This window comes from Schistocerca gregaria, chromosome X (assembly GCF_023897955.1).
Source record: "Schistocerca gregaria isolate iqSchGreg1 chromosome X, iqSchGreg1.2, whole genome shotgun sequence".
Lineage (NCBI taxonomy): Eukaryota > Metazoa > Arthropoda > Insecta > Orthoptera > Acrididae > Schistocerca > Schistocerca gregaria.
Genome location: NC_064931.1, coordinates 740,482,915 through 740,510,065, shown reverse-complemented (window position 1 = coordinate 740,510,065; position 27,151 = coordinate 740,482,915). Strand labels below are relative to the sequence as shown.

The 27,151-nt window shown below is 40.4% G+C and overlaps 1 protein-coding gene across 3 annotated transcripts in view; it reads right to left on the bottom strand.

Moving 5' to 3' along the window:
- The window catches only part of LOC126299241 (pancreatic lipase-related protein 2-like), a 131,970-nt gene extending 121,282 nt beyond the window's left edge, over positions 1-10,688 (bottom strand). The window contains exons 1-2 of one of the 3 annotated variants that reach the window (XM_049991027.1): positions 10,541-10,688; positions 9,803-9,889 (exon numbers count right to left, since the gene is read on the bottom strand). In XM_049991027.1, the coding sequence (XP_049846984.1) occupies positions 9,803-9,889; positions 10,541-10,628 (175 nt within the window). In that variant the 5' untranslated portion in view covers positions 10,629-10,688. The other 2 variants (XM_049991029.1, XM_049991028.1) reach the window with 2 other exon arrangements.
- Positions 10,689-27,151: the final 16,463 nt, after the last annotated feature.

Below are 27,151 nucleotides of genomic sequence, written 5' to 3'. Positions count from 1 at the left end.
GAAATTCTTTTAATTTATTTTTAAATGTTAGTTGGCTATCTGTCAGGCTTTTGATGCTGTTTGGTAGGTGCCCAAAGACTTTTGTGGCAGCATAATTTACCCCTTTCTGTGCCAAAGTCAGATTTAACCCTGCATAGTGAAGATCATCCTTTCTCCTGGTGTTATAGGTATGCACACTGCTATTACTTTTGAATTGGGTTGGATTATTATCAACAAATTTCATAAGGGAATATATATACTGTGAGGTTACTGTGAGGATCCCTAGATCCTTAAATAGATGTCTGCAGGATGACCGTGGGTGGGCTCCAGCAATTATTCTGATTACACGTTTTTGTGCAATGAATACTTTTCTACTCAACGATGAATTACCCCAGAATATGATGCCATACGAAAGCAGTGCTGTGTAGATATCAGTGTGGAAGAGAATAAGTTGTAAGTGAAATATTACACCATGACTCATAAATACCTATATATTTAAAATATTTTAAAAGAATATATGTATGTAATCAAACAATGATGAGTGGGAAACAGTTTGTGCTCCTTTGCAACATTCAGTTATTCTGTCTGCAGGAGTCATACATCAGATGATTTCATTGGGTACATAATATAAATACAAGATATTCTGTGAACTCTAGAGTTACTGTGAGGAAAATTGTTCATCTACTCCACTTATTTCTCATTCCTACAACCAACATACAAAATGTACCCAGCAGATGGCAGCTTGATAAATAAAGTTCACAAGAGTCTTCATCATTTTCAGAAATGGAAGAAGGAAATTTCATTTTGTTTTGTACTAAATCATGTCCTTATGCCTACAAGTGTTCTAAGAAACAAGTGCACAGTTCAACTTTAATTTTATTATTTCACTCTCCAGAATGAAGCTTATATTTTAGTGGGAAAATCACATACAGAGAACAAAAAACTACAGCTGATAAAGTCAGTCACCTAAACATAACAAATCTCTTTACTTTCTTTTTTCCACCAATTTTTGTTTCATTTGTGCAGTTTTATTTACTTTGTCCGTATGTTCTATTCATAATACTATTGTCCCATCATCTTCCTGTACTCAACTTATTACTCATCATAGAGGAGTGCAAACCCTGTTTTTCAAATAGACAGAAGGGTAAACATGGAGATGTAACATAGGTGTGGCAATATGGCCATGGCCTAAAGTCAACTGGATTTGTATGGTGTATGCAGTGGTATGTGTTGAGAGACATTATGAACAGTGTATAACTATATTAGATATAACCAAACAATGGAAATTCCACATTGTAATATCAACAGTGTAGGGAAAAGATAGATTGCTACCCACTACATAGATGACATGTTGAGTTGCAGAGTGGCATATTTACATATAAGCTTCTGACCAAAGCCTTCATCAGTAAAGGAAAAGCACACACACACAATCATTCACATAATCAAGCATGTACACATGACCACCATGTCCTCTAGCTCAGATCAGAATCCTTATATTGTCGATATATCAGCTATAATTTGGAAGAAATAATTGTTAAGAAAAAATGTGATACATTACACCATTTCCAAATTAATTAGCATTGAAGTTAGCCAATCAGGCCACTGCACATGCAAATTCAAGTGGTCTGCAGGTACAATTAGTGTCAGTTGTTCTCATAACATAGATGACAGACTGGCCAGCATTTGGCTTGGACACAATCCTTACTATAACCCCATGTCGAATTTCTTTATGATTTTAGGAAATCAAATGAAGGACACACATTTGGCTATAATATATGTGTTGGTCTGCTTGAATTTGCATATGCAATGGCCAGTTTGGCTAACTTCAGTACAAGTTAACTCAGAAACAGTGAAACATATTGAACTTTTTTCTCTTAACAGTAACTTCTCAGCACAATGAACCCTGTAACACTCTTATAGACTGGTTATGACCACCTTGCATATAAACAAAGGATCACTGTACACTAGGTGTAAACCAGATGAAGTAATGCATTTGTTAAGGCACTCTTCTCAGAGTCAGGAGAATGGGATTTCATGTTCTGTCTGGTCATTCTGATTCAGGTTTTCCATGGTTTTTTTTTTTAATCATTTCAGGGAAATACCAGGGTGCTTCCTTCAATAAGAACATGTTTGACTACATATTCTATCCCTCTCTTAATACACATGCAAAAATTTATGTCTGTGCTGTTATCTGACTTTATCAAAGTGTAAGACAGATGATCTGTTATGTTAAAATATTTGGAAAAAATCCTGGGTCAAGATTGCTAAAACTGCTTTATTGATTACTGGTTTCAGCTTCTAGATGAATCATCTTCAGATCTAAAATACAGAAAATTGTATAAAAGAGGCAAACAATAGCATAATACATTTCGTATCTAAACTTCCAGTCTATGAAACGCAACAATAAAAATTATTTCTTTATTCTGTGAGTATCAGCCACCAGGCATTACCAATCATCATAATCTTTTGAGCTGAATCACTCTTGTTGTCATATATGCACTGAGTTTTTTAAAAGTTTTTTAATGTATTTATTTATTATAGATCATGACAAAAATAAAGATGTAAAAAGTATGTTTGGTAAGTGGTATAAAGCTATAACCTCACCAAAAGTAGGTTGTCACGATTACATAATGTGCAACATCGGTCGTATATATCTCCAACACTCATATGACCACTCTTGGTTTAAATGAAAGGTGACTGACAATTTTGTTATTGTTAACCTCTTTTATGCAGTTTTCTGTATTCTGAAGGTGTGAGCTGAAACTGGTACTGTACAAAGAAGTTTTAGTGATCTTGACCTAGGATTTTTATCCTCACAATTTATGTGTAGGTATACAAGTTATGTTTTTGCCTTGTATTAAGCTGAAAAATCTCATATCACTATAAAAATGAACCATATATGAATAAATTGCTATAATATACTAAATCCCAAAGTTTTTTGTTCAATCCTCAAACAGTTTTGGAATTATTTCTGTCAGTTAAAGCTTCTTCCATCTTTGGAAATTAGCTGTAAATGGGAGAATTCCAAGTGCATGCATGTTAAAGTTTGTTTTCCACAGTTAATGGCTAAAAAGTCAGGTCACTTATTGTAGGAAGGCTAGGGCATACCAGTCCCAGTAGGATGATGACAAAGAAAGAACTGTGGTGTTGAAACCAGATTCAAGGCAGCTCTATTATAATTTCTTCACATACACTTTTACCATCACTGTAAGCTATAACTGATGCCAACATATCACACTAGTTCATGTATTGCCACATTGAAAATATACACATTTATATGCAATAATGTTTACAGTCATGTTTACAATTGTGTTAGGCAAATGCTGGGGTGGTTCCTTTGAAGTGACGTGGACAGTTTTCTTCTCCATCCTTGATACAATCCAAGCATGTACTCTATCTCTAATGACCTTGATATTGACAGGATATTAAACGAAATCTTCCTTCTTCTTTGTCTCCATGCTCTTTGTTCAGTTCGATTGAAAACTTTTGCAAATGACAATGGAATAATGTTTACCACTACATAAATTTTACTTTTCCTACCACCAATTTCTTCAGATGTTTCAGGCCTGAAAATTTAGCACAGAGGGCTGTATCTACATCTACATCTACATCTACATGACTACTCTGCAATTCACATTTAAGTGCTTGGCAGAGGGTTCATCGAACCACAATCATACTATCTCTCTACTATTCCACTCCCGAACAGCGAGCGGGAAAAACGAACACCTAAACCTTTCTGTTCGAGCTCTGATTTCTCTTATTTTATTTTGATGATCATTCCTACCTATGTAGGTTGGGCTCAACAAAATATTTTCGCATTCGGAAGAGAAAGTTGGTGACTGAAATTTCGTAAAAAGCTCTCGCCGCGACGAAAAACGTCTATGCTGTAATGACTTCCATCCCAACTCGTGTATCATATCTGCCACACTCTCTCCTCTATAACGCGATAATACAAAACGAGCTGCCCTTCTTTGCACCCTCTCGATGTCCTCCGTCAATCCCACCTGGTAAGGATCCCACACCGCGCAGCAATATTCTAACAGAGGACGAACGAGTGTAGTGTAAGCTGTCTCTTTAGTGGACTTGTTGCATCTTCTAAGTGTCCTGCCAATGAAACGCAACCTTTGGCTCGCCTTCCCGACAATATTATCTATGTGGTCCTTCCAACTGAAGTTGTTCGTAATTTTAACACCCAGGTACTTAGTTGAATTGACAGCCTTGAGAATTGTACTATTTATCGAGTAATCGAATTCCAACGGATTTCTTTTGGAACTCATGTGGATCATCTCACACTTTTCGTTATTTAGCGTCAACTGCCACCTGACACACCATACAGCAATCTTTTCTAAATCGCTTTGCAGCTGATACTGGTCTTCGGATGACCTTACTAGACGGTAAATTACAGCATCATCTGCAAACAACCTAAGAGAACTGCTCAGATTGTCACCCAGGTCATTTATATAGATCAGGAACAGTAGAGGTCCCAGGACGCTTCCCTGGGGAACACCTGATATCACTTCAGTTTTACTCGATGACTTGCCGTCTATTACTACGAACTGCGACCTTCCTGACAGGAAATCACGAATCCAGTCGCACAACTAATGATGTACGGAATAACGAATCCCATTTATATTTGCTCTTTCATTGCCAACTAAATCTTTAAACTCTTTCTGTTTGGTATCATAATGTCATTCCTTAGCAAATATACAGTACCTGTCTCTTATGCGAATTAAGAATTCTCATCCCTCTCCTCTGTCATATGCATTCATTTTAAAGGACTTCGACAATAGATTATAGACTGCCTCTTTTTTGTGCAAACAGCCCCTGTACCCGTGAACGTCCTTCATACCATGAACAAATAGCAGAAGTTAACAATGCTGAGAGCATGATTTTGCTGAACTCTGAGCATTATGCCAACAGAAAAAGGTCATACTGCAATGCTAAGTAAAATGTTGTACTGTACTGACTACTTCCTGGAAGGACTGAGCAAGGCGGGCCTTGTCATGCCTGTGGCCTGCACATGCTGCATATCTGAAGTTTGGTACACCACACCTGGCCTGGCTTTAGCTTATATTTATTTTTTACTGATTACATATCAGTAGTGTCAGATGTCTCAGGCGACACCATAAAAATTAGTTTCCCTATAAATGTCACTAAAAACTTATAACAGATCTCCTAATTTTTCTTTCTATTTTGTAAAATCATTTTAACATCATTCATGAGAAATGTCAACAATTTTTTACTAACTTATCAATCAATATTATGTTACGTTAATGTCATATCATAACAACTGTAATTTTGAAAAACGTGTAATATATTTTGCTGCTTTCATAAATGTGTTTTACTTTCGTAAAAACTGCAAAGATTTTCTGTTTCTAATAAACATTGACTATTTTAGAATTATGTACAATTTTAAAAACTGAAGTTCATAAACTTTTATTGTGATACATAGAGTACTCTGAATGCTTGCCAAACAAAGCATAGTTGATATACATTGTAATTTCAGCACCAAAGGCATCACTAGCATTCTGACCATGCTCATTAACTGCATGAGACTTTTGCTATGTATAGTACTTTGAACAAAGGATACTACAGAGGAAGTTTTTTACTGTGTAAATTACAACTTTAATTATTATTGAAAGTGATGTGAGGTGCCCACTGAATAAGAAGAACTGCCAATAAAAGTGGATGTGTGACAGTCAACCTTGTAAAAAGACATAGGACGTATTCCTCTGCCAATAAGGTTATGCAGACATCACAACTCATGGATACTGATGCCAAATACAAGTTAAGTAAAAAACTTTCAATTCATGATGAAGTGTCCCCTTAACTGCTTACAACTAAGATAAATAGATAAAATAGCAACCAGTAACTTTTTTGAATAGTTATTTATTATTCCGTGAGCTGCTTTTAGAATATTTTCGGGTTAATCTTCAGATAGTTTCCTGGAAGTTACATTACTATTTCTAGTATAGTGCTGGGTGCTGGCTTGCAAAAGTATGGGTGGCTTTTTTTGTTAGTGTCCATCTGTCGGCTTCCATTTTGATGACCAGTTGGTACATCACTTCACTCACTTTTACACAATCTGTATACATTTACACTGTAATAGTTATCACAGTGTAAATATATACAGGTTGTGTAAAACTGTGTGAAGTGATGTACCAACTGGCCATCATAGTTATCATGGCATAAATGTGTACAGACTGTGTAAAATGTGTGAAGTGATATAGCAACTGGCCATCAAAATGGAAGCAGACAGATGGACACAAACAAAAAAAGCCGCCCTTACTGTCACACTCCAGCACCTAGCATTATGCTAGAAATAGTGATGTAACTTCCAGAAGACCATCTGAAGATGAATCTGAAAAGGTTCAAAACCCAGTTAATGGAATAATAGATAACTATTCAAAAAAGTGAAGTGTTGCAGTTTTATGTATTTACAATCAGTTAACAGTCATGGGTTCTAAAATATCCATAATGGACAAGCATAATTACTTTCTACTAATAGTGCTGTAGTGGTGGTATACACTAATTGGCAATAAATATAGGCTAATATACCTTGTCACCATGTTAAAAGGTACTTTATACCAGCCACACATGCAAATGGCATGTACAAACATATTGATATGTGTAATATCACCAATATCTGGAAAAGGCACCTACAGCAGAAATGTACTATTACAGATCGATCGATCACTTGAACATCCGTAGCAAGCGAATAAAAGGCCAGGTAGTGGTGATGTCTTCCTCACTTGCCATTATTTGACTTTGCCTCTGACAGTGAACTATGACTTCCACTGCTATTTACGTGGACCTACTTAGACCTACATTGTACAGTACACCAACTGATGAGCATGTGGTTTCTATTACCATTAGGCTCAATATTATAAAACTTAACATTATGTGAGTGCCTAGTGAATAGTTGTACTCTCAGTCATTGATTTTACCTATTAATTTCTATCTTTAACTATAATTTAGTTTTATATTAGTTTCCATTGAGAGCCATTATTGTTTGGTTTTGGGGACTCGCAGGCAATTTCAATCTGTAGTTTTTGTTGTTGTGGCTTCCAGTTCAAAGACTAGTTTGATGCAGCTCCCCATGTCATTCTATCCTGTGCAAGCCTCTTCATCTCTGAATGACTTCTGAAATCTACATACTTCTGAATCTACTTACTGTATTTATGAATTTGGTGCAATAATATTGTGGTAGACTAATAGTGAGTGTGGAAAATTACTGTTTTTACTACTAATTGTGATGCACCCTGTGTACATACTTGGAACAGTGGATCCTCTGGTGCCACTCTCAGATTGGTTCCCCAAGCAGTCTGTTGTTTCACTTTGGCCCTAAATCAGTTCTGGGTAATATAGTTGACAACTGGATTCCATTTCAGACCATCCTACTATGTTAATACCAGAAAAATTCAGCTGAAATCAAACCTGGACCTCCAGATCAATTTTCAGCAGTGCCAAAACCAGTGTGGTGGGTCACAACATATACTTAATAGCAATGACAAAGAAGCATGAGCCCCACTAATGAACACTGTCTCCTCTAAAGGTAAATTTGTTAGTAAATGCACTGAGGATACTGAACAATAACTAAGGATACTTGATTTTCCAATTGACCTACTTCGTTCAAGACTAACTTACTGGGTGATAAGATCTGAGCAGATGCTATTCCTTGGCAAAAACAGACTGTCACATTTATATTTTTCAAATGAAAACAAATCTTTTTACAATGTAATAATCATTATTTGTTATAAAAATATTTTATTGAATTGTAAAAAAAACTGTAATACTTTTTCAGTTCTGAAAAAGTCAGTTTAAATTGCTGAGATTAGTTACAGTAGCTAGAGATAGCAATTATGTGTGGGTGAGAGTTGCCTGTTTGTGTGAATGTGTGCATATTTTCCTTTCCTTTCTGATGAACGCTTTGGCCATAACCTAAGTGTGTAACAGCTGTTTTTTTGTGCCTGACTGCAACTCAGCGTGTCATCTTTATGGTGAGTAGCTATCCATCCTTTCCATAATTGTTGATATTCTAACCTGAACTTTCCATTGTTATATATATATAGTAATCTGCATAAATAAAGTTCTCTGGTAGGAAGATTAACTTATTCAAATTCAGAGATCACTCTATTGCTGACAATATCAGGTACCCAAGATACTTGGAAGTTTTTCATAAGCTTACAAAAGTTGAGTACAAATTGAGAAACAATCACCAGTCCTACAAATTATCAAGTATGAGAGATGCACTTGTACTCATAAGATTAAATGCAAATGTAAATCTGCAGAAATATTAATTATAATCATATATATACTGCACTACACATAATGAATAGGTAACAAATAAAACAGTCATCAACCTGAAGAATTGTGTGAACACCTCAGTAGTTTATTAAGTATGACCTTACTGGTTCAAGGAAACCCTTAAATCGGCGTTTTTCACATACGCAAGTATTTCCAAAAGTAACAGTCATAGAAAATGACAGAAGGAAACACAGAGTAAACTGGACATTGAAATACAAGCCTTCAGGTAAATAATGACACTTAACAAGTTAGACAGCAAACCATGTGACAAACATCGTGAGGCTGCAAGCAGTTTAACACTGCTTACAGAGAGAGAAATGTTATAGCCTACATGAAGTAATATGATGGGAGTTCAAGTGGTAAATTTGAAACAGTTTCAAGGCATTTCTTTCAGAGAAATAGCAGATATTTTGTTGCAGTACTGAATATATAGGGAACAGAAATATGGACAAGAAAATTCTTTACAGTAAAATGCTCAACACATAAATAGCAACTTGCTAGTATTTCTCAGATGCTCCAGAAAATATTTTACGTCTGCTTTTGATGTAATACCATGAGGTGTTTGTGTATATTAGACTGATATAATGGCTGATCCGTTCAAATCTGCACTTCCTATATCCTCAAATCTGCACTTCCTATATCGCTATGGTTGTTGAAGCATAATGTAAATCAAATTGCTAATAATGGGTGGCATGTCATTTTACTATGAGGAGGAAAATTCTAGGTGATTACAAGTGATCACATAAGCAAATTTTAGTTTAGTTCACTGTCTTGATGTGAGCTATGTATTTTGGATGGATACACAATGATGACAAATTAAGCAATAACCAACTCAATCACTGATTTGAATACAGTTGTGCTTTCTTAGCCATCTCTCGTTGAAACTGATTAACACTATCCTGCTTCAACTGGAGAACCAGCTCATCAGTAAAGTTAAAGGGGGAGCTACACTTAAACAGAAGTCAAAACTTTGGGATTGTTCTTGTCGAAAAAGCATTCCAGAAAACCAGGCATTGAATGCATAAAATTTGGATTGTACATTATGACAATATGTATGCAGTAAACTAGGTCTAGGCCAGAAAGAACATCCCAAGGTTTAGTAACCACAGACAAGTGGTGGCAGCTGCTCTCTTATCTTCTGAATAACTCCACAATTATTATGAATATTTTTTACATAAAAAGTAAACCAAGTTACACTGTATGAATTCTGGAGGAAATGGATGCAAAGATACAGAGGCAAGTTTTGCAAGTAGGTATGAGGCTAAATATTATCGAACAGTGTGAAAGCATTATTTGATGAGAGCTGTAACAGTTTAACAGATGAAACCATAATTTCGTTAGAGTTCAGTCTTTCTAAGAGGTTCACACACTTTCAAGCAACCACTGTAAACTATATATAATTATGACCTAAATACAACAAGAATTATAAATTTATTTTCGAATTCAGCAAAACTTGCATAAACAATTAACATTCATGTTTATTCTACAGTAATGATCGTGAGGGAACAATTCGTACCGTAGCATACTTCCTTCCGCATAAGCCTTGCTCTGCTCCTTCCCTGACGCCTGTCCGCAATTCTGCTTCGAACCATCCTATAGCTCTCTGAAATAGTAAAGGAAAAATATAGAAATGGACCGTAAGGCGCAAAATCAGATCCGTGACTAGCAACAAAAAATGTTGATATATAATACACGGCCGGTTTTAGCAAGTAAAACAAAGTTAGTCCTAAACATAAGAAGTGGAGAATAGAGTAGTGCACCTGTGCTTAATAAAAACGTCACCGGTACCATACTTGAAATCAGACGATCACCACACTAAAGACATATACAGGAGTTACAGGTCAAGTGTAAGGTGTAGTTTTGTAAGCAACCACTAACTTATTAAACCAACTGATTTTCGGTTTCTAGACAAAATAGGGCCTACTGAGTAGACCTATTCCTGATCGACGAAACCTCTATTACACCTCATTTACTACATTTCTTTTGCCACAGACATATCGTCTTTTTAAAAACGCAGCCCTATAATAGTGGTATTATACTGCGTAAAGTAAATAAACGCTCGTGCAATGATTTGACTGTTTTCTATACAATGATGGGACTCAGACACGACATAATTGCAATTACTGACTATCTAAGCAACAAAAGTAGCGTTGTTATCTTTATAGCTGAATCACTTCTTATAATAGCGACGAATAAGTTTGTGAAAGAAAGTGTAACGCATTTACAGTGGTTGCGAAGCGCGCGTGTACATTACCACCAAGTTGACTCAGATTAGCACGCGACAGTCCATCTTCGCACGACAGGAGAAAAAGAAGAAGCGAAATACGTCTGAATAGCTTCATGCTGTCCTCTTCGTAACTGAGGTACAGCAGCCGGCTTGCACGACACAATCCAACACTGTGTGTCCATTACGTCCCTTGAAAGCAAGTGGGTCACTTTCACTCAACTTTCAATTTCACCGCCGCATCCTCCGCTTATCCAATAGAAACTCGACACTGGTTATGTCATAGAGCCTGACTTAACGAACAGGCAGTAACTTTGACGAGTACGTCATAACATGTAATCTTTTGCATAAATGTGTAATGCGAACTTCGTTACGTGGAAGACGATCAGCCTGTGTCTGGCTCCTTGTTATGGATGCTAACATTTTCAACGCTATATGCACTAAAAGTGGCAGTCATTTCATTACGAAGCATCTGAAATCATACTTCGCTGATATCGAAGTAAGGTTAAAAAATATTATTGATCATTCATACAAGAAGCAGTAGAGTTCATATGAAACAGTAAAGTCGTAATGAGGTTCTCTGCTAACAAATATAGCTTACTGTTCGTTTGTGAAAATGCGAAGCGCGATTCACTCGAACGTCACTATATTTTAATAGATTCAGAAGCAGTGTGTTCTTCTGTCACGTTAAAACGAGTTCTATTTCCGCCTGGGCTTTGAGAACAAATTTGTCTGCTTCCATTGATCGGCACAAAATGTGTATTGTAAACATCAAGTCTAGTTCCCAAATTTCAAAGTAGCACATAGTCTGCAGCAGTACCCTTAGAATTAGCCATTGTACACTAGTTATGAACCGAGTGGAACGTTTGAACTATTAACCTGCGATTCAGTAACACCTCTAAAAGATCCGAAGTTTTTCCCGTTTGCTCTATATGTTTATTATAGAGAGCTCTTCTTCTAAGCTTTACATTACACTTAGGTGATGATTGTACGATATCAAAGATGATGTTCAGTTTAATAGTGTTCATTGTCAGTTACAAAACTGCATAAATCTTACGTGCAGAGCTCTCCAAGATGTATAGATATCTCCATATTTTCTTGAGTGATAATTAACAGTTATAAACCCACATATTCGACAAATAGAATGCAGTTTACTGTAAGAGTTTGTTTTTCTGCCACGAGAAAAGCTGAATCAACCTGAGGAAAGCTGAACTGACCTAAACGTGTCAAGAGTAATTTTTACTAATAACAGCTCTGTATTTTCACGATGCATACACAGGCACACATTTTGGTCTTTGGTTACTTTGAACAAGATTCAGGAGCCTTGAGTCTATAAACTACACTGTCGGTATTTCCTATCTTGACATCAGGATTTTTCATTCTAAAAATTTTGTGCACCTGTTTCACAATTAGGTTGAGAAATTATCTTTGCCGGCCGGTGTGGCCCTGCGGTTCTAGGCGTTTCAGTCTGGAACCGCGTGACCGCTACGGTCGCAGGTTCGAATCCTGCCTCGGGAATAGATGTGTGTGATGTCCATAGGTTAGTTAGGTTTAAGTAGTTCTACGTTCTAGGGGACTGATGACCTCAGATGTTAAGTCCCATAGTGCTCAGAGCCATTTGAACCAAATTATCTTTGTTTATGCTTTCGCCTCTCGAATGTCTTCACAAACTTGCATTTTTTTCCGAGAGCATACTCATTCATCTGGTAAAATTTCTAGACTGATATTCGTATTTCAGCGCCGAAAACATTGACGCATTTTCGAGTTCAAGGTTGACAAAACCTACTCGGTTTTCTTTCGTAGAAGAGAGGCCACCTGTAGTAGGCTTCAGGACTTGTTTTTGCTTTCTTGATGATATTGACATGTTCCTTTTCACCCTTGTCACTGCCTTACCCAGAAATGAAACTCTGTGTTGTGTTTCCCGTATCATTACAGACATTTTCTGCCACACCCTTTGTTTTTTCTTTTCTCTTCCATTTTGCAGATTTCTTCTTAATTCCTGGGTCTTGTGTATCTATAGTTGCAGTTATAGACGGCCCTTCTTCCTTCTTTGAATTTTCTCTTTATTCAAGAATGCTGCTTATAAAACTAGATTCTCTTCAGTCTTAATTCTTCATTTTTGTCATATTTCTTTTCCTGATCTTGGAGGTGTTATGTGGTTATATCTTATTTCCAAAAAATTAAGCTTTGTTGCATCTTATAGACATTTATTTACTTTTTATACCCAGTACAAAATACTGTTGTCAGTTCCATAACATAAATATTACGTCCCTCATTAACTTTTCATTATTTATGCGGAAGCTTGAGATCAACTCAGTCTGGAATATTTATTATATCCGTACTTACCATCCACTGAAGTTCAAAATTGTTCAAATGGCTCTGAGCACTATGAGACTTAACTTCTGAGGTCGTCAGTCCCCTAGCACTTAGAACTTCTTAAACCTAACTCACCTAAGGACATCACAGACATTCATGCCCGAGGCAGGATTCGAACCTGCGACAGTAGCGGTCGCGCGGTTCCAGACTGTAGCGCCTAGAACCGCTCGGCCACTCAGGCCGGCTCCACTGAAGTCATAAGTAAAAACAGTCAACACACCATATGGACAAATACAGTAAATAACTTAAATAACTTAAATGAAACCTTCCGAACATTTTGGAATGTGAAAATGACCAGTCAACAATGTCGCAGGAAGTAGACATTTGAATGCACATGGTCCCTGTTGCCAACTAGAAATGAAAACTTACTCAGGGCAAGTGTCTTATAGCTTATGCTTGTAATTTTATGAGCAGTATTATTTTTCCCTCTGTCTGCGTACGTAGCCGAGTGGTCAGCGCTGCTAATTGCCAAGTGGAGGACCTAGGTTCAATTCACTGTACATCAAGGGCTTATCGCTCGGTGGGCGAAATGGAACGAAGTCCGTTCAGCCTCGTGATGATAATGAATCTGAAAAGCAGATAACGGCCGGGGGAGCCGCGTCCTGAGCCCACGTCCCTCCGCACAGCATTCAAATGGCGCCATTGGCTGAGGATGACACGGCGGACGGTCGGTCCCGACTGGCCCGTATGTGCCAGAACGGCGGAACTATTTTCTCTGTGACGTCACTAATGCATTTTATGAAGAAAAAACTTCAGGTGAATGAAAATTGCCTTAAAAATCGATGTTTGGCCATAAAATCCTCAAAGGTATAAATTCATATGTGTTCATTTATTCCTACACAAAAAAGACAACCCAGGGAGAATATTCATTATTGAGGTCGTAGGTTCACTTTTCGACGGAACCACCCAATTACGCCCTGTACAAGTCCGAGTATCTTTCCCTTATATATCTCGGGTGTGTCTTGAACTGTGTAGAAACATGGGTTTTCTGTATGCTGAGAGTAAGGCTCTCTGCAATGCATGATCTTAAATAAGAAACCAAGTATTTATACTGGGCCTTGTCTTTTTGCCTAGTTGTCCCTCTGCTGCCTTCATTATTGCATACCTCAATGCTTCCCATCCATCTTTTATAGTGTGTCCTTTGCCTATAACAACCATCCGTAGCCTAATGCTTTATTCGAAACTCTCAAAAGCCTCTGGTTTTTTCAACTTATTCAGGTCCCATATCCTCATCTTCTCCTGGAAATGTTTTACAGTTAAAAATTATGATTTATCAATATGTATCTTGCCATTATATAAGTTACCTGAAGCTTTACGATGTCTCCAGATCTTTTCTACGTCAACAAACTTCATTCATGATCCTTAAACCTAATTTTAGCTGTAATGCAGTTGTGCTCTGCACAAAAATCTACCAGACGATTTCTCCTTCAATTTCACTTCCTTACCCCATGTTCTATCACTTCTCGCTCTCTTTCTTTCCCTACTACCGAATTCCAGCCTCCACTCTATCTCAATTCAAATTTGATTATCCTTAAAGAACTGAATAATTTCATTTCTATCCCAACACTTCTTTTTTACCCTGACACACACACCTGTACTGCTGTGCTGGGTCGTGGCTTTGTGTCTATTTTAGCTACGAAAATCCGTTGACACCGCTGCTCTTATTAGTTCACCTGGACTTTATTTTTAGGCCGGTACCTTCATAACCTGTTATTGGTTTACGTTGATATCCCTGTATTCTCCTCACCACAAATCTTACTTTTCCTGGGATCTCATTCTACTAATTCCCACTATATCTAGCTTCAACCTATCCATTTCTCTCTCTTTTGAAGTTCTGTAAGCTACCAATGAGATTAAGGGAGCTGACATTCTTCACTCAGACATATAGAACGCCAGTTCCTCTTTATTTTTATTTTTAACGACACACTCCTGATTATAACCAACTCGGAGATCCAAATGATGGGCTATTTTACCTCTGGAATATTTTAACCAGGGGGATGTCGTCCCTACTGAACCATAGGGTAGAGCTGCATGCCCGCAGGAAATAAATAACTTTCTTTCAGTCGCGCCGTAGTACCTACGTGGCAAGACCACATCGGCTAACATTGTGAGGACAGATCACTCAATCATTCAGTCTGTTACCCCTGCAACTAGAGAAAACGTTCCCTCTTCAGGAAATTTATATTAGTCTGACCTATTAACAGATATACCTACGGTATGGATATGGGTTCACAACGGGGAGTGGAGGACAAGAGAGGGCACTTGTCCCCCCCTCCCCCCCACCCAACTTTCATGCGATCTGAAGTGCAGAGCTTTTATTCATTGCAAAATCCTCATTCACTTCTAGAAGTGAGTGGATAACCATCAGTTCTCTGAGACTTAATAAGTTTTTTGTGTTACTTACAAAATTTAATGCTTGTGACAGACACCTCTCGAAACTGACAGAACTTCATCAGCTCGGTATCTAAAAACACATTGGAATAGGGAGGATAATATGCATACAGGCACCTTTCCACATAAGCATAATTGATGGAGCAGTCTGAGAATATTGTTCCTTCAGGTAATATCGTATGCCTTGTCTGTCTCAAAAATAAGACTATTAGGTGCTGTTTCCTTAGGAAAGCTGTTGTACAACCATCTCCAGCAGGGTTTTATTGTCCGTCATGGATCGATACCTCCAACACCCACAATGAGAACGGCTAAGAAGCTTCTTGCCCTCAAGGATCCAGACCAAAGGTCAGTGCACCACACACTTTAGGGTTTTTGCTAGTTAAGACGACGCTTCAGCAACTACTGGGGTTTGTAAGGTACTTCCCTGTTTTGATGAGGGGACTAAAATTGCCCGCCGACCAGTGTGGTCGTGCGGTTCTAGGCGCTTCAGTCTGGAACCACGTGACCGCTACGGTCGCAGGTTCGAATCCTGCCTTGGGCATGGATGTGTGTGATGTCCATAGGTTAGTTAGTTTTAAGTAGTTCTAAGTTCTAGGGGACTTATGACCTTAGAAGTTAAGTCCTCTAGTGCTCAGAGCCATTTGAACCATTTGAACGTCTATACAGGTTCGAAACTTGCCTCGGGCATGGATGTGTGTGATGTCCATAGGTTAGTTAGGTTTAAGTAGTTCTAAGTTCTAGGGGACCGATGACCACTGATGTTAAGTCCCATAGAGCTCAGAGCTATTTGAACCATTTTTGAACTACAATTGCCTCCTTCCTCGAGTTGGGAAATTTTCCTGTCTCTAATATTATATTAAAAAGATCTAGAAGGATTTATTTTGATTTTTCCCCGAAGTTGGAGCAGCATTCTGTACTTAATTTGTCCGTGATCATGTGAAGTATCACGACACTCAGACAGTGCTGACTCCTACTCTCACAAAGACCAGGTAAGTTATAGGACTCAGTGGTATAAGACCACATATCCAACTCTGCCCTGCTCATTTTCAGATGGTGATCGTTTGTTACTCTACCTAATAATACCGCGGCATCTGGCCCTTGCCACCCGAAAATCTGCGATATTCTTTACAATTTGTCTTCCTTTCAAACAGCGCAGTGCCGTCTGCCTCACGCTTGATGCAAAGCGCCACTCATCATTCGAGAAGGGCACAGATGACTTTGTAGATGGCCTGAAGACTTTGGGATCACTGCAACAGTGGCTTGCTAGATCAGCATCGTAATGTGATCTTCCCATTCCTGGACACTGTTTTGATAGTCAGACACAGTCAGTTGAATGTACAGCATCCAGTTGGCCATTGTGAACAACCACTTTGGCGAGTTAAATTCTGGCACTCTTTGCACTACTTGATTTATCCAGTTGGAAAGTAGTCACAGGAGTGCAAATCACTGACCACCTCCCACTGAGCTGTACTTGGGAGTGTAGGACAGCATATCGTGAAATCTATGGCAAGGAACAAATCTGTAGCAATGGGGAAGTGTGTGCTCTGCCCTGTATTTAGAAAACATAATGCTTCTGAATTAATGACATTCTGAACATTAAGACTTGTGGAAGGTGCTCATAGATTTCCACAGCGCATTACATGCAGTAAAGTCCCCAGAGAGGGGGAATGGACGGAGGAGTTATGCAGTAAGATGACTGAGGACCTCAGGAAATTTGTCGTCATTTGGTACAGGTATGGAGAGATGGGGAGCGCAGTATCATCGTACATGACACATGCATTATTGCAGCAACTGCTTACAAGCTAGCGCAGTGGAAGAGAGGTGAGGACTGTTATTCGTCTTCGACGAATATGGCAACACAACATTTTCTCTCCACCGAGGTTGTCCTTTCTGTGGAGGCTGTAACCCCTTAATAAAGGATTGTCCGTCTCTCTAAAAAGCGTCTCTTAAAGACACGGGCATAGAGATGTGCCCTGTGTCAATTCTCTTAGTTCTTCTAGATAAACCCTGAACCCTTTCTGGTTCCATTGCAATGTAGGAGACATTTTATCGATGTGCCTTGCTGCGTCTACCTTTTTTCTAGTTGTCGAGACTGCGGATATACAGCAGTTAATAGAACTAAGGAGGAACTCGTTGATACCCTCCATTACATCTCGTACTACGTTACCTGCATGGATCTACATCTACATGATTAGTCTGCCGTTCACACTTAAGTATCTGGCAGAGGGTTCTTTGAACCACCTTCGAACTACACTGAAGCTCCAAAGAAACTGGTATAGGCATGCGTATTCAAATGAGAGATATGTAAACAGGCAGAATACGGCGCTGCGATCGGCAACACCTATATAAGACAACAAGTGTCTGGCACAGTTGTTAGATCGCTTACTGCTACTACAATGGCAGGTTATCAAGACTTAAGTGAGTTTGAACGTGGTGTTATAGTCGGCGCATGAGCGATGGGACACAGCATCTACGACGTAGCGATGAAGTGGAGATTTTCCCGTACGACCTTTTTACGAGTGTACCGTGAATATTAGGAATCCGGTAAAACATCAAATCTCCGACACCGCTGCTGCTGGAAAAAGATCCTGCAAGAAAGGGGCCAACGACTAAAGAGAACCATTCAACGTTGCAGATGTGCAACACTTCCGCAAGTTGCTGCGGATTTCAATGCTGGGCCATCGACAAGTTTCGGCGTGCGATCCATCCAACGAAACATAATCGATAAGGGCTTTCGGAGCCGAAGGCCCAAACTTGTACCCTTGATGACTGCACGACACAAAGCCTTACGCCTCGCCTTGGCCTGTGAACACTGACATTGGACCACTGATGACTGGAAACATGTTGCCTGGTCGCACGAGTCTGGTTTCAAATTGTGTCGAGAGGATGGACCTGTACGGGTAATGAGCCACTCTCATGAATCCACAGACCCCGCATGTCAGCAGGGGACTGTTTGCAATGATGGAGGCTCTGCAATGGTGCGAGGCGTGTGCAGTTGGAGTAATATGGGACCCATGATACGTCTCGAAACAACTGTGACAGGTGACACGTACTTAAGCATCCTGTCTGATGACCTGCATCCATTCATGTCGATCGTGCATTCCGACGGACATGGCCAACTCCAGACGAATTTATGGACAGTCCCGCAGGATTCATGGTATCAGTTCCTTCCAGCACTACTTCAGACATTTGTCGAGTCCATGTCACGTCGGGTTGCGGCATTTCTGCGTACTCGTGGGGGCCCTCCACGATATTAGGCAGGTGTACCAGTTTCTTTGTTCTTCAGTGTATTTTTCTACCGTTCCATTCTCTAACAGTGCTTGGAAAAAATAAACACTTAAAGCTCTCTGTACGAGCTCTTATTTCTCTTATTTTACAACGTTAATCATTTCTACCTATATAGGCTGGCAATATTAGAATATTTTTACATTCATAGGAGAAACTTGGTAATTGAAATTTCGTGAAAAGGTTTCGCCACAACGAAAAATAGCCTTTGTTTCAGTGATTGACACCTCCACTCGCTTATCATATCCGTGATATTCCCTCCCCTATGTCGCAATAATACAAAACGAACTGGCCTTCTATGAACTTTTTGTATATCCTCTGTCAATCCTACCTAGTAAGGGTCACATACCACACAGCAGTATTCTAGCAGAGGACGAACAAGTGTGGTGTAGGCAGTCTCTTTTGTAGACCTGTTGCATCTTCTTTGTGATCTGCCTTTCCCACAACATTATTTATGTTATCGCTCCAATTTAAGTCGGACGGAATTATAATTCCTAGATATTTAATCGAACTGGCAGCCTTTAAATTTGTGTGATTCATTGTGCAACCAAAATTTAACGGATTCCTTTTCGTATTAATGTGGATGACTTTACAGTTTTCCTTATTCAGAGACAATTACCGAGACAATTATCATTTTTCACACCAGTCAGATATAGGGTCTAAGTCATACTGTAGTTCGTTCTGATCTTCTGATGACTTTGTTAGATGTTAAATGACAGCATCGTCTATAAACACTCTGAGTGGGCTGCTCAGATTGTCTCCTATATCGTTTATCTAGATTAGGAACGGTAGGGCCTATAACACTTCCTTGGGGAACGCAGGATGTCAGTTCCGTTTTACTCCATGAGTTCCCATTGATTGCTACGTACTGCGAACTTTCTGACAGGAAATGACGAATCCAGTCGTACAGCTGAAGCAATACTCAATAGGCACGTAATTTGATAAGAACTCTCTTGTGAGGAACGGTGTTAAAGTCTTCTGGAAATCTAGAAATTTCGAATCAGTTTGAAATTCCCTGTCGATAGCATTCATTACTTCGTGCGATTAAAGAGCTAGTTGTGTTTCGCATCAGCGATATTTTCTGAATCGTTGCTGACTATGTGTCAGTAGACCGTTAACTTCGAGGTAATTCATAATGTTCGAATACAGTATATGTTCCAAAATCCCACTGCAAATCGACTACAGTGATATGGGTCTCTAATTCTGCGGATTACTCCTATTTCCTTTCTTAAGTATTGGTGCGACCTGTACAACTTTCTGAGCGAGCGTTTCTTTCAGTGTGGGACTATCGTATCTGTAGCCTCTGGAAGGAACGTAATTGGTATGCTATCTGGACCGTAATACTTGCATTTATGAAGTCCTTTAAACTGCTTCGGTACACCGAGGATATCTACTTCTAATTTACTTATGTTGAAATTGTTCTTGATTAGAATTCTGGAATATTTACTTTGTTTTCTTTGGTGAAGTAATTTCGGACAATTATGCTTAATAACACCGCTTTAGTGGCGTTGTCATCGGTAATATTACCATTGGCGCTGATTGTGTCTTGCTGCTGGTGTACTTTACATAATACCAGAATCTCTTTCCATTTTATGTCAGATTTCGAGTCAGAGTTTCAATGCGGAAGCTGTTAAAAGCTACTAGCATTGAAGCCCACACTAGATTTCCAGCTTCAGTAAAACATCTCTAATGGAGGAGCTTTTGGGTTCTTTTAAATTTGGTACGCTATTTTCCGTTGTTTTTGTATGTCCATCCATTTGGCAGGAGGTGTTTGGGACTACAGCCGTTTACTATTGTGAGAAAATAAAACGCCTACAGCCATCCTTATGATTTTATTTATTTTTTTACAACCAATTTCGGCTCTTTTGCATACAGGCCTGAAGATGCTGCATTGAAACGGCGAAACTGGTTGCAACAAAATAAATAAAATCATAAGGACGGGTGAAGGTGTTTTATTTTCTCACAATTTTTCTTTGTTTCTGCAACTGTGTTGTGACCTGTTTTGTGTATCGCGGGGGATCAGTACAATATTTTATTAATTTACTTGGTATAAACGTCTCATTCGCCTTATATACAGGGTTTTTCTAAATGATGGACCCATTTTCAAAATTTTGCATTTATTCCTCTTTGAACTAATCAGTTAACAAAATGTTAGATGGTGTGATGGTTTTGACCTTGCCCTTTTATAACTTTGTTTTTTCATGTGACGCTTTCTTTCAACGGCAGTGCTGACAGTGATGAACGTTTTGGTAAGGTGCTTATTGTACTTCGTGACAATCTTGGTGTGATATGGCTGTCATTTCCGTGCGCTTGGTTCCTGCGTAACTAGTCTGCTTTTTATCTAACGAGAAGACCTCACAGGTGGCCAACCGTTTCGGCGGACATTTCACAGGTCGCTTGTGTACAACCCAGAATGAAAGACTCTAAGATATTTTGGCTTAACACGCTGAGGTTCATGACAGGCAGTCGACTCCAAATTGACGCGATCGATAGATAACTGAAAACTGAGCATTTTTCATCATCATGTATGGCTGTCACAAACGCATATTTTTTTAGAAATCGAGGAAAGAAGCGTTCACCCATAAGATACACAACGAAAACGCCGCTGGCGTGGTGACTATGGCATCTGGCTGCGTAGCAGAGAAACTGTGTTCGATTCCCAAAGGTTTAAATGGCTCTAAGCACTATGGGACTTAACATCTAAGGTCATCAGTCCCGTAGACATAGAACTACTTAAACCTAACTAACCTAAGGACATCACACACATCCATGCCCGAGGCAGGATTCGAACCTGCGACCGAAGCAGCAGCGCGGTTCCGGACTGAAGAGCCTAGAACCGCTCTTCCACAGCGGCCGGCGGTTCAAATGGCTCTGGGCATTATGGGACTTAACATCTGAGATCATCAGTCCCCTAGAACTACTTAAATCTATCTAACCTAAGGACATCATACACATCCATGCCCGAGGCAGGATTCGAACCTGTGACCATAGCGGTCGCGCAGTTCCAGACTGAAGCACCTAGAACCGCTGTGCCACAGCGGCCGGCGATTTCTAAAGGCACACAACCCCATATGTGATGGAAAATCCTGAGTTTTCAATTATCTAACTATACCGTCAGTTTGGATTCGATTGCACGTCATGAATTTTTAGTGTGGTGTTCTTAAATCTGGTGGTTGTTGAGCTAATATAACTTGAACACAAGCGAGCTGGCAAATATGATCCGAATCTGTTGGGCGTGTCTGAGCCCTTCCCCTTGAAAGTGAAAGAAGTGATTGTTTTGAAACTACACTTGCAGAAGCATATATTAGTTATCACACTACTTACACTTCTGGAAATGGAAAAAAGAACACATTGACACCGGTGTGTCAGAGCCACCATACTTGCTCCGGACACTGCGAGAGGACTGTACAAGGTGCACGTGCCCGTCGACCTGGGACCGGACCGCAGCGACGCACGGATTCACGCCAAGACCGTAGGATCCTACGCAGTGCCATAGGGGACCGCACCGCCACTTCCCAGCAAATTAGGGACACTGTTGCTCCTGGGGTATCGGCGAGGACCATTCGCAACCGTCTCCATGAAGCTGGGCTACGGTCCCGCACACCGTTAGGCCGTCTTCCGCTCACGCCCCAACATCGTGCAGCCCGCCTCCAGTGGTGTCGCGACAGGCGTGAATGGAGGGACGAATGGAGACGTGTCGTCTTCAGCGATGAGAGTCGCTTCTGCCTTGGTGCCAATGATGGTCGTATGCGTGTTTGGCGCCGTGCAGGTGAGCGCCACAATCAGGACTGCATACGACCGAGGCACACAGGGCCAACACCTGGCATCATGGTGTGGAGAGCGATCTCCTACACTGGCTGTACACCTCTGGTGATCGTCGAGGGGACACTGAATAGTGCACGGTACATCCAAACCGTCATCGAACCCATCGTTCTACCATTCCTAGACCGGCAAGGGAACTTGCTGTTCCAACAGGACAATGCACGTCCGCATGTATCCCGTGCCACCCAACGTGCTCTAGAAGGTGTAAGTCAACTACCCTGGCCAGCAAGATCTCCGGATCTTTCCCCCATTGAGCATGTTTGGGACTGGATGAAGCGTCGTCTCACGTGGTCTGCACGTCCAGCACGAACGCTGGTCCAACTGAGGCGTCAGGTGGAAATGGCATGGCAAGCCGTTCCACAGGACTACATCCAGCATCTCTACGATCGTCTCCATGGGAGAATAGCAGCCTGCATTGCTGTGAAAGGTGGATATACACTGTAACAGTGCCGACATTGTGCATGCTCTGTTGCCTGTGTCTATGTGCCTGTGGTTCTGTCAGTGTGATCATGTGATGTATCTGACCCCAGGAATGTGTCAATAAAGTTTCCCCGTCCTGGGACAATGAATTCACGGTGTTCTTATTTCAATTTTCAGGAGTGTATATGCGTGTGTGTAAATACATCGACCTTGGTTGGATATTTCTGAACCGCTGAGGCAAACTTGTATAGCTTTTTTGCCTCGGCATAGGGCGCTCGCTTGGTTATTTCAATCTCTTGAATCTTCTTTTCCTCCTCAAATGTTTTGCAGCTTCAAGTTCGTGCTATATAATCACCACCGCAACTGACGCAAAATTCTGTAAGGAAACAAGTTACACCTGTTTCGTAGTCTGCTTCACCACGACTGCCAGAAGTTGCTAATCCTCTGCAGGCAAGACTGCTGTGGTTATATCGTTGACACCCAAATATCGCAGGGTGTGTGGAAAATTTATCGCTTTTTCAGGTGGAGACATTCTGCCTTAATTTACTCCAGAAGGTTGTAGAAGGGAGATACCTTCTAGAATGCTCCTTCGCTTTTAATAACTATAAAAAAATTGATACAGATATGCCCTGTTTCTGTTCACTATTGTTATAGACATAGCTGATTCCTCTGGAAGACTAACCTGTTGTCTTCAGTGAGTCAGTTGAAGGTACGACCAATGGCCCACGCGATCGACTGGAGGATTTTGAGGTTTCTGAATCATGAGCCTTTTCGATCACACTAACAGCTAGGGAAATAAGTGTCTATCCAGACAGAGCTTCACTTACCTGGGTAAGCCTTCTATAACTGAGATGCAACAGATTCCCAAGAAGTTGCCCGCAAACGACTGTTTTGCCTCAACAGCCATCCACCTCACCGGCACGAAGCACACTATGAGGTTGAGTTTTCGTAAAAGGGTTTTGTACTATTCCTGCGATCCGGGCAGTTAAGCCTGTGTACGAACGTCGCCGCAACACGATCAGAGCTCAGCTCTGAAACACCAGTTTCGCCAGATCCGTACCCAACTAATGAGGAGTCTGCTTCCCGAGGTTCTCACCGTTTGGGACAACCCAGGAGGCGTGTATAGCTTATCAAATGCCACGAACTCGACAAACATTAACCCCGTACATTATACAATGAGAACTTAAAAGTTTACGGTGAGTTTGATGACGTATGACGTCCTACAACTAGACCAGCTGCTGTTAGTACCGCTTTTCACGCTGATATCGATACTTTGTGTCGTTCCTTACACGAGATGTTTTTGTCGTTATTGTATCCCGTCCGGGAAATAGCTTCAAACTTATCGCACCATATTTCGAAAACTATCGAGCTCACCGACATACTTTTTTCGGTTAATTACGAATATATCACACTCTGCAACAGACCTTTTCAAAGCTTTGTGTCACACTGCATAAGATTCGCAAAATGACCTTTTTTTCATGTTTGACTCGTAGCAAGTACCTGCTAAAAAAGTCGCGTAATAATAGTGAATTTCTCGTATGGTTTAGATCTCTCTCCTACCGCAAATGCTCACTGAGAACCGGCTGACATTCTGATTTGCGTAGCAATAGTGCCAGGCTGGTTATTTGCGACTGGGCCAGTCACGCTGGCTATTTGTCAAATGGTCACTAGTTTAAATTCGTCTACAGTGCTACACAATGCGTATATTTCAAGTAGAAGAAATTTACACGAAAATTTTAACAATAGAGATATATTTTCTTATGAAAAGCAATAGCTCCTTTCTAGTACCAGTTTATCGTTGTCACTGGCTATATAAACGGTATGAAGATATTGTTTGAACATGTTCTACACTCACCGATTATGACCTGTTTGGAGAACAAGAATGTCCTCTAGTAAAATAAACATGGATTCCGCAGAGTCTATACTAGCAGCAGGCGGCCTAGGGAATTATCGTCCCATGCATAGGCTGCCGTTAACACCTTAATGCCAACGGCTGTTGCTGGAGTGGTGCCGTAACTGGGAAGCATTGGGTACTGATGAATGGCGTTGCCTTGTGTTCTGTGATGAATCACTGTTCTGCGCCACTCCAGATGACCATCGCTAGCGACTATGTCGGCGACCTGGGGAGAAGTCCCATTCCTCCATTGTGTTGGAGAGGCACAACGGTCTTACTCCCAGTAGTATGGTTTGGGGAACCATAGAATTCAGCTTCACGTCGTGGCAAGTATTGATTGAGGGAACTCTGATTGCACTATGGTACGTCACGGACATCCTATCTCCTCATGTGTTACCTCACACGCGACAGTACTGTGGTGCTTTTTTCAACAGGACATATCGTCCACACATTGTATTATGTCCAACAGAATTGATAGACTGCAAACTGGAAAACTGTATATTGACACAATTGTGTTGAGTGTGCACAGTTTTGACGCTTTAGCTAAATATTATCAACATACAAAAAATGCTTCTTGAACAGTCTTCCAAAACTAATCAACACCATACTTCTCCTGAAAATTGACTGTGGCAAGAAGAGCTATTCATGAACACTAATAAATTACAGTCTTGCAAAGTGTCAACAACTAAAAAACAAATAATGTATGGACCCAGGATGGCAGGATCGTAATCAAGACGGAAGGAGGGAGGAAAACGGTGACAAACATGTTCGAACTGAAAGACTGAGCGAAATCTCGCGAGACACAAAGTCTCATATTGTAATCTGTCTAATATAAGTTAATTTTTTATTCTTTCTTTTCATTTTTTTAGCTTAAATACTGCTCCGTTATTTCTATAAGTACCATAAGTACTCTATTTAAAATCAGTCAATTGTTTCAGAAAAATATTGTTTCTTTATTTGTCTATTATAAGTGCTCATGTATATTCATATTGTCAGTCAAATGGGAATTAACATTCTCCATTAACAGGAATCTCCTTACAACCGCCTTTCTATATCTGTTATTTTCATCTTCGCCACTACCACCACTACTACTACTATCTTTTTCGTAACTACTACTGCCACTTTCCATCTTTCTTTTCACTCCCTTCTTCGATACTTCCAGCGTGTTTTTCACCTTTAGTCCACAGACGCTTGAGTCAGTCACGACCTTGGACACACCTGTAAATATGTCTTGCCCCGCGAAATCCAGCTTTTGTCCCTCTTCCGGCCAGCAGGTAAACGGAGCGCGCTCGGTCCTACAGGCGGCCACAATGGGACGGACCGGTTCCGGCGGCGGGCTCTTTGTGGCCCACGCGAACGCGCAGTCGCTAACGGCTCACTTCGACGAGTTCTGTGACCTGTTCTGCCAATCGCTGTTCCACATTATCCTCGTCTCTGAAACTTGGTTGAAACCAAACATTTCTTCCGACGCTATCCGAATGGCTGGTTACTCTCTCCTAAGGGCAGATCGTGAAACACGACGCGGGGGTGGTGTGGGTGCCTATGTTCGCTCTGATCTGACACCTACTGTGCTATGCACATCGGATGCAAAGGGCGAAGGAGAAGCAGAGTTCTTGTTTTTCGAAATAAATACATCAAATCAGAAACTGCTAATTGGAGTAATCTATAAACCTCCAAACGTCGGTGCCATGTCCTCCTTTCAGTCTGCCCTGTCCTCACTCGTGACACAGTATGAACACATAATCATTATGGGCGACACAAACATCGACTTACAGTTAAAATCTCCCTCTGCCGAAAAACTAAGGCGACTGTTCCACTCCAATGATATGAGTTTAACACCGCTGGACCCAACTCATCACACGCCACACAGCCACACAATCATAGATATAATAGCAACAAAGCGACCAGATAAAATAATCCGCGCCAATCAGACATCCGCTCCGGGACTCTCTGCTCATGACGTGATATTCTTAAATTACTCAATGCATACTACCAAAGCAAAATCTCACCTGGTAACCTACAGAAACTTAAAAAATGTTAACCATGACGCTCTTCAAAAGGATTGCTCAGACATCCCTTGGCATGATATAAACGATGAACCGACTTTAGACGAAAAAATTCGGCAGTTATGTCGCAAAATTATTGCACTGTATGATAAACATGCTCCTCAACGCACTGTTAAGGTAAAGAGAGCTCCCGCTCCGTGGCTCACCACTGCATTACGCCAGTTAATGAATAAACGTGATGCTGCACATAGGGCCTTCAAGCGTAACCCAACTCCCGAGGCGTACGAAGCTTATAGGAAACTCCGAAACAGAACCAAGCAAAGCGTGAGGAATGCCAAAATCAGACATGCCCGCTCTGTCGTATGCTTCATATCAAAACCTGCTGCACTGTGGAAAAAGCTGCGCAGTTTCGGTATAGGGAAGCGAAGATCTGACGCTGTTTATCAA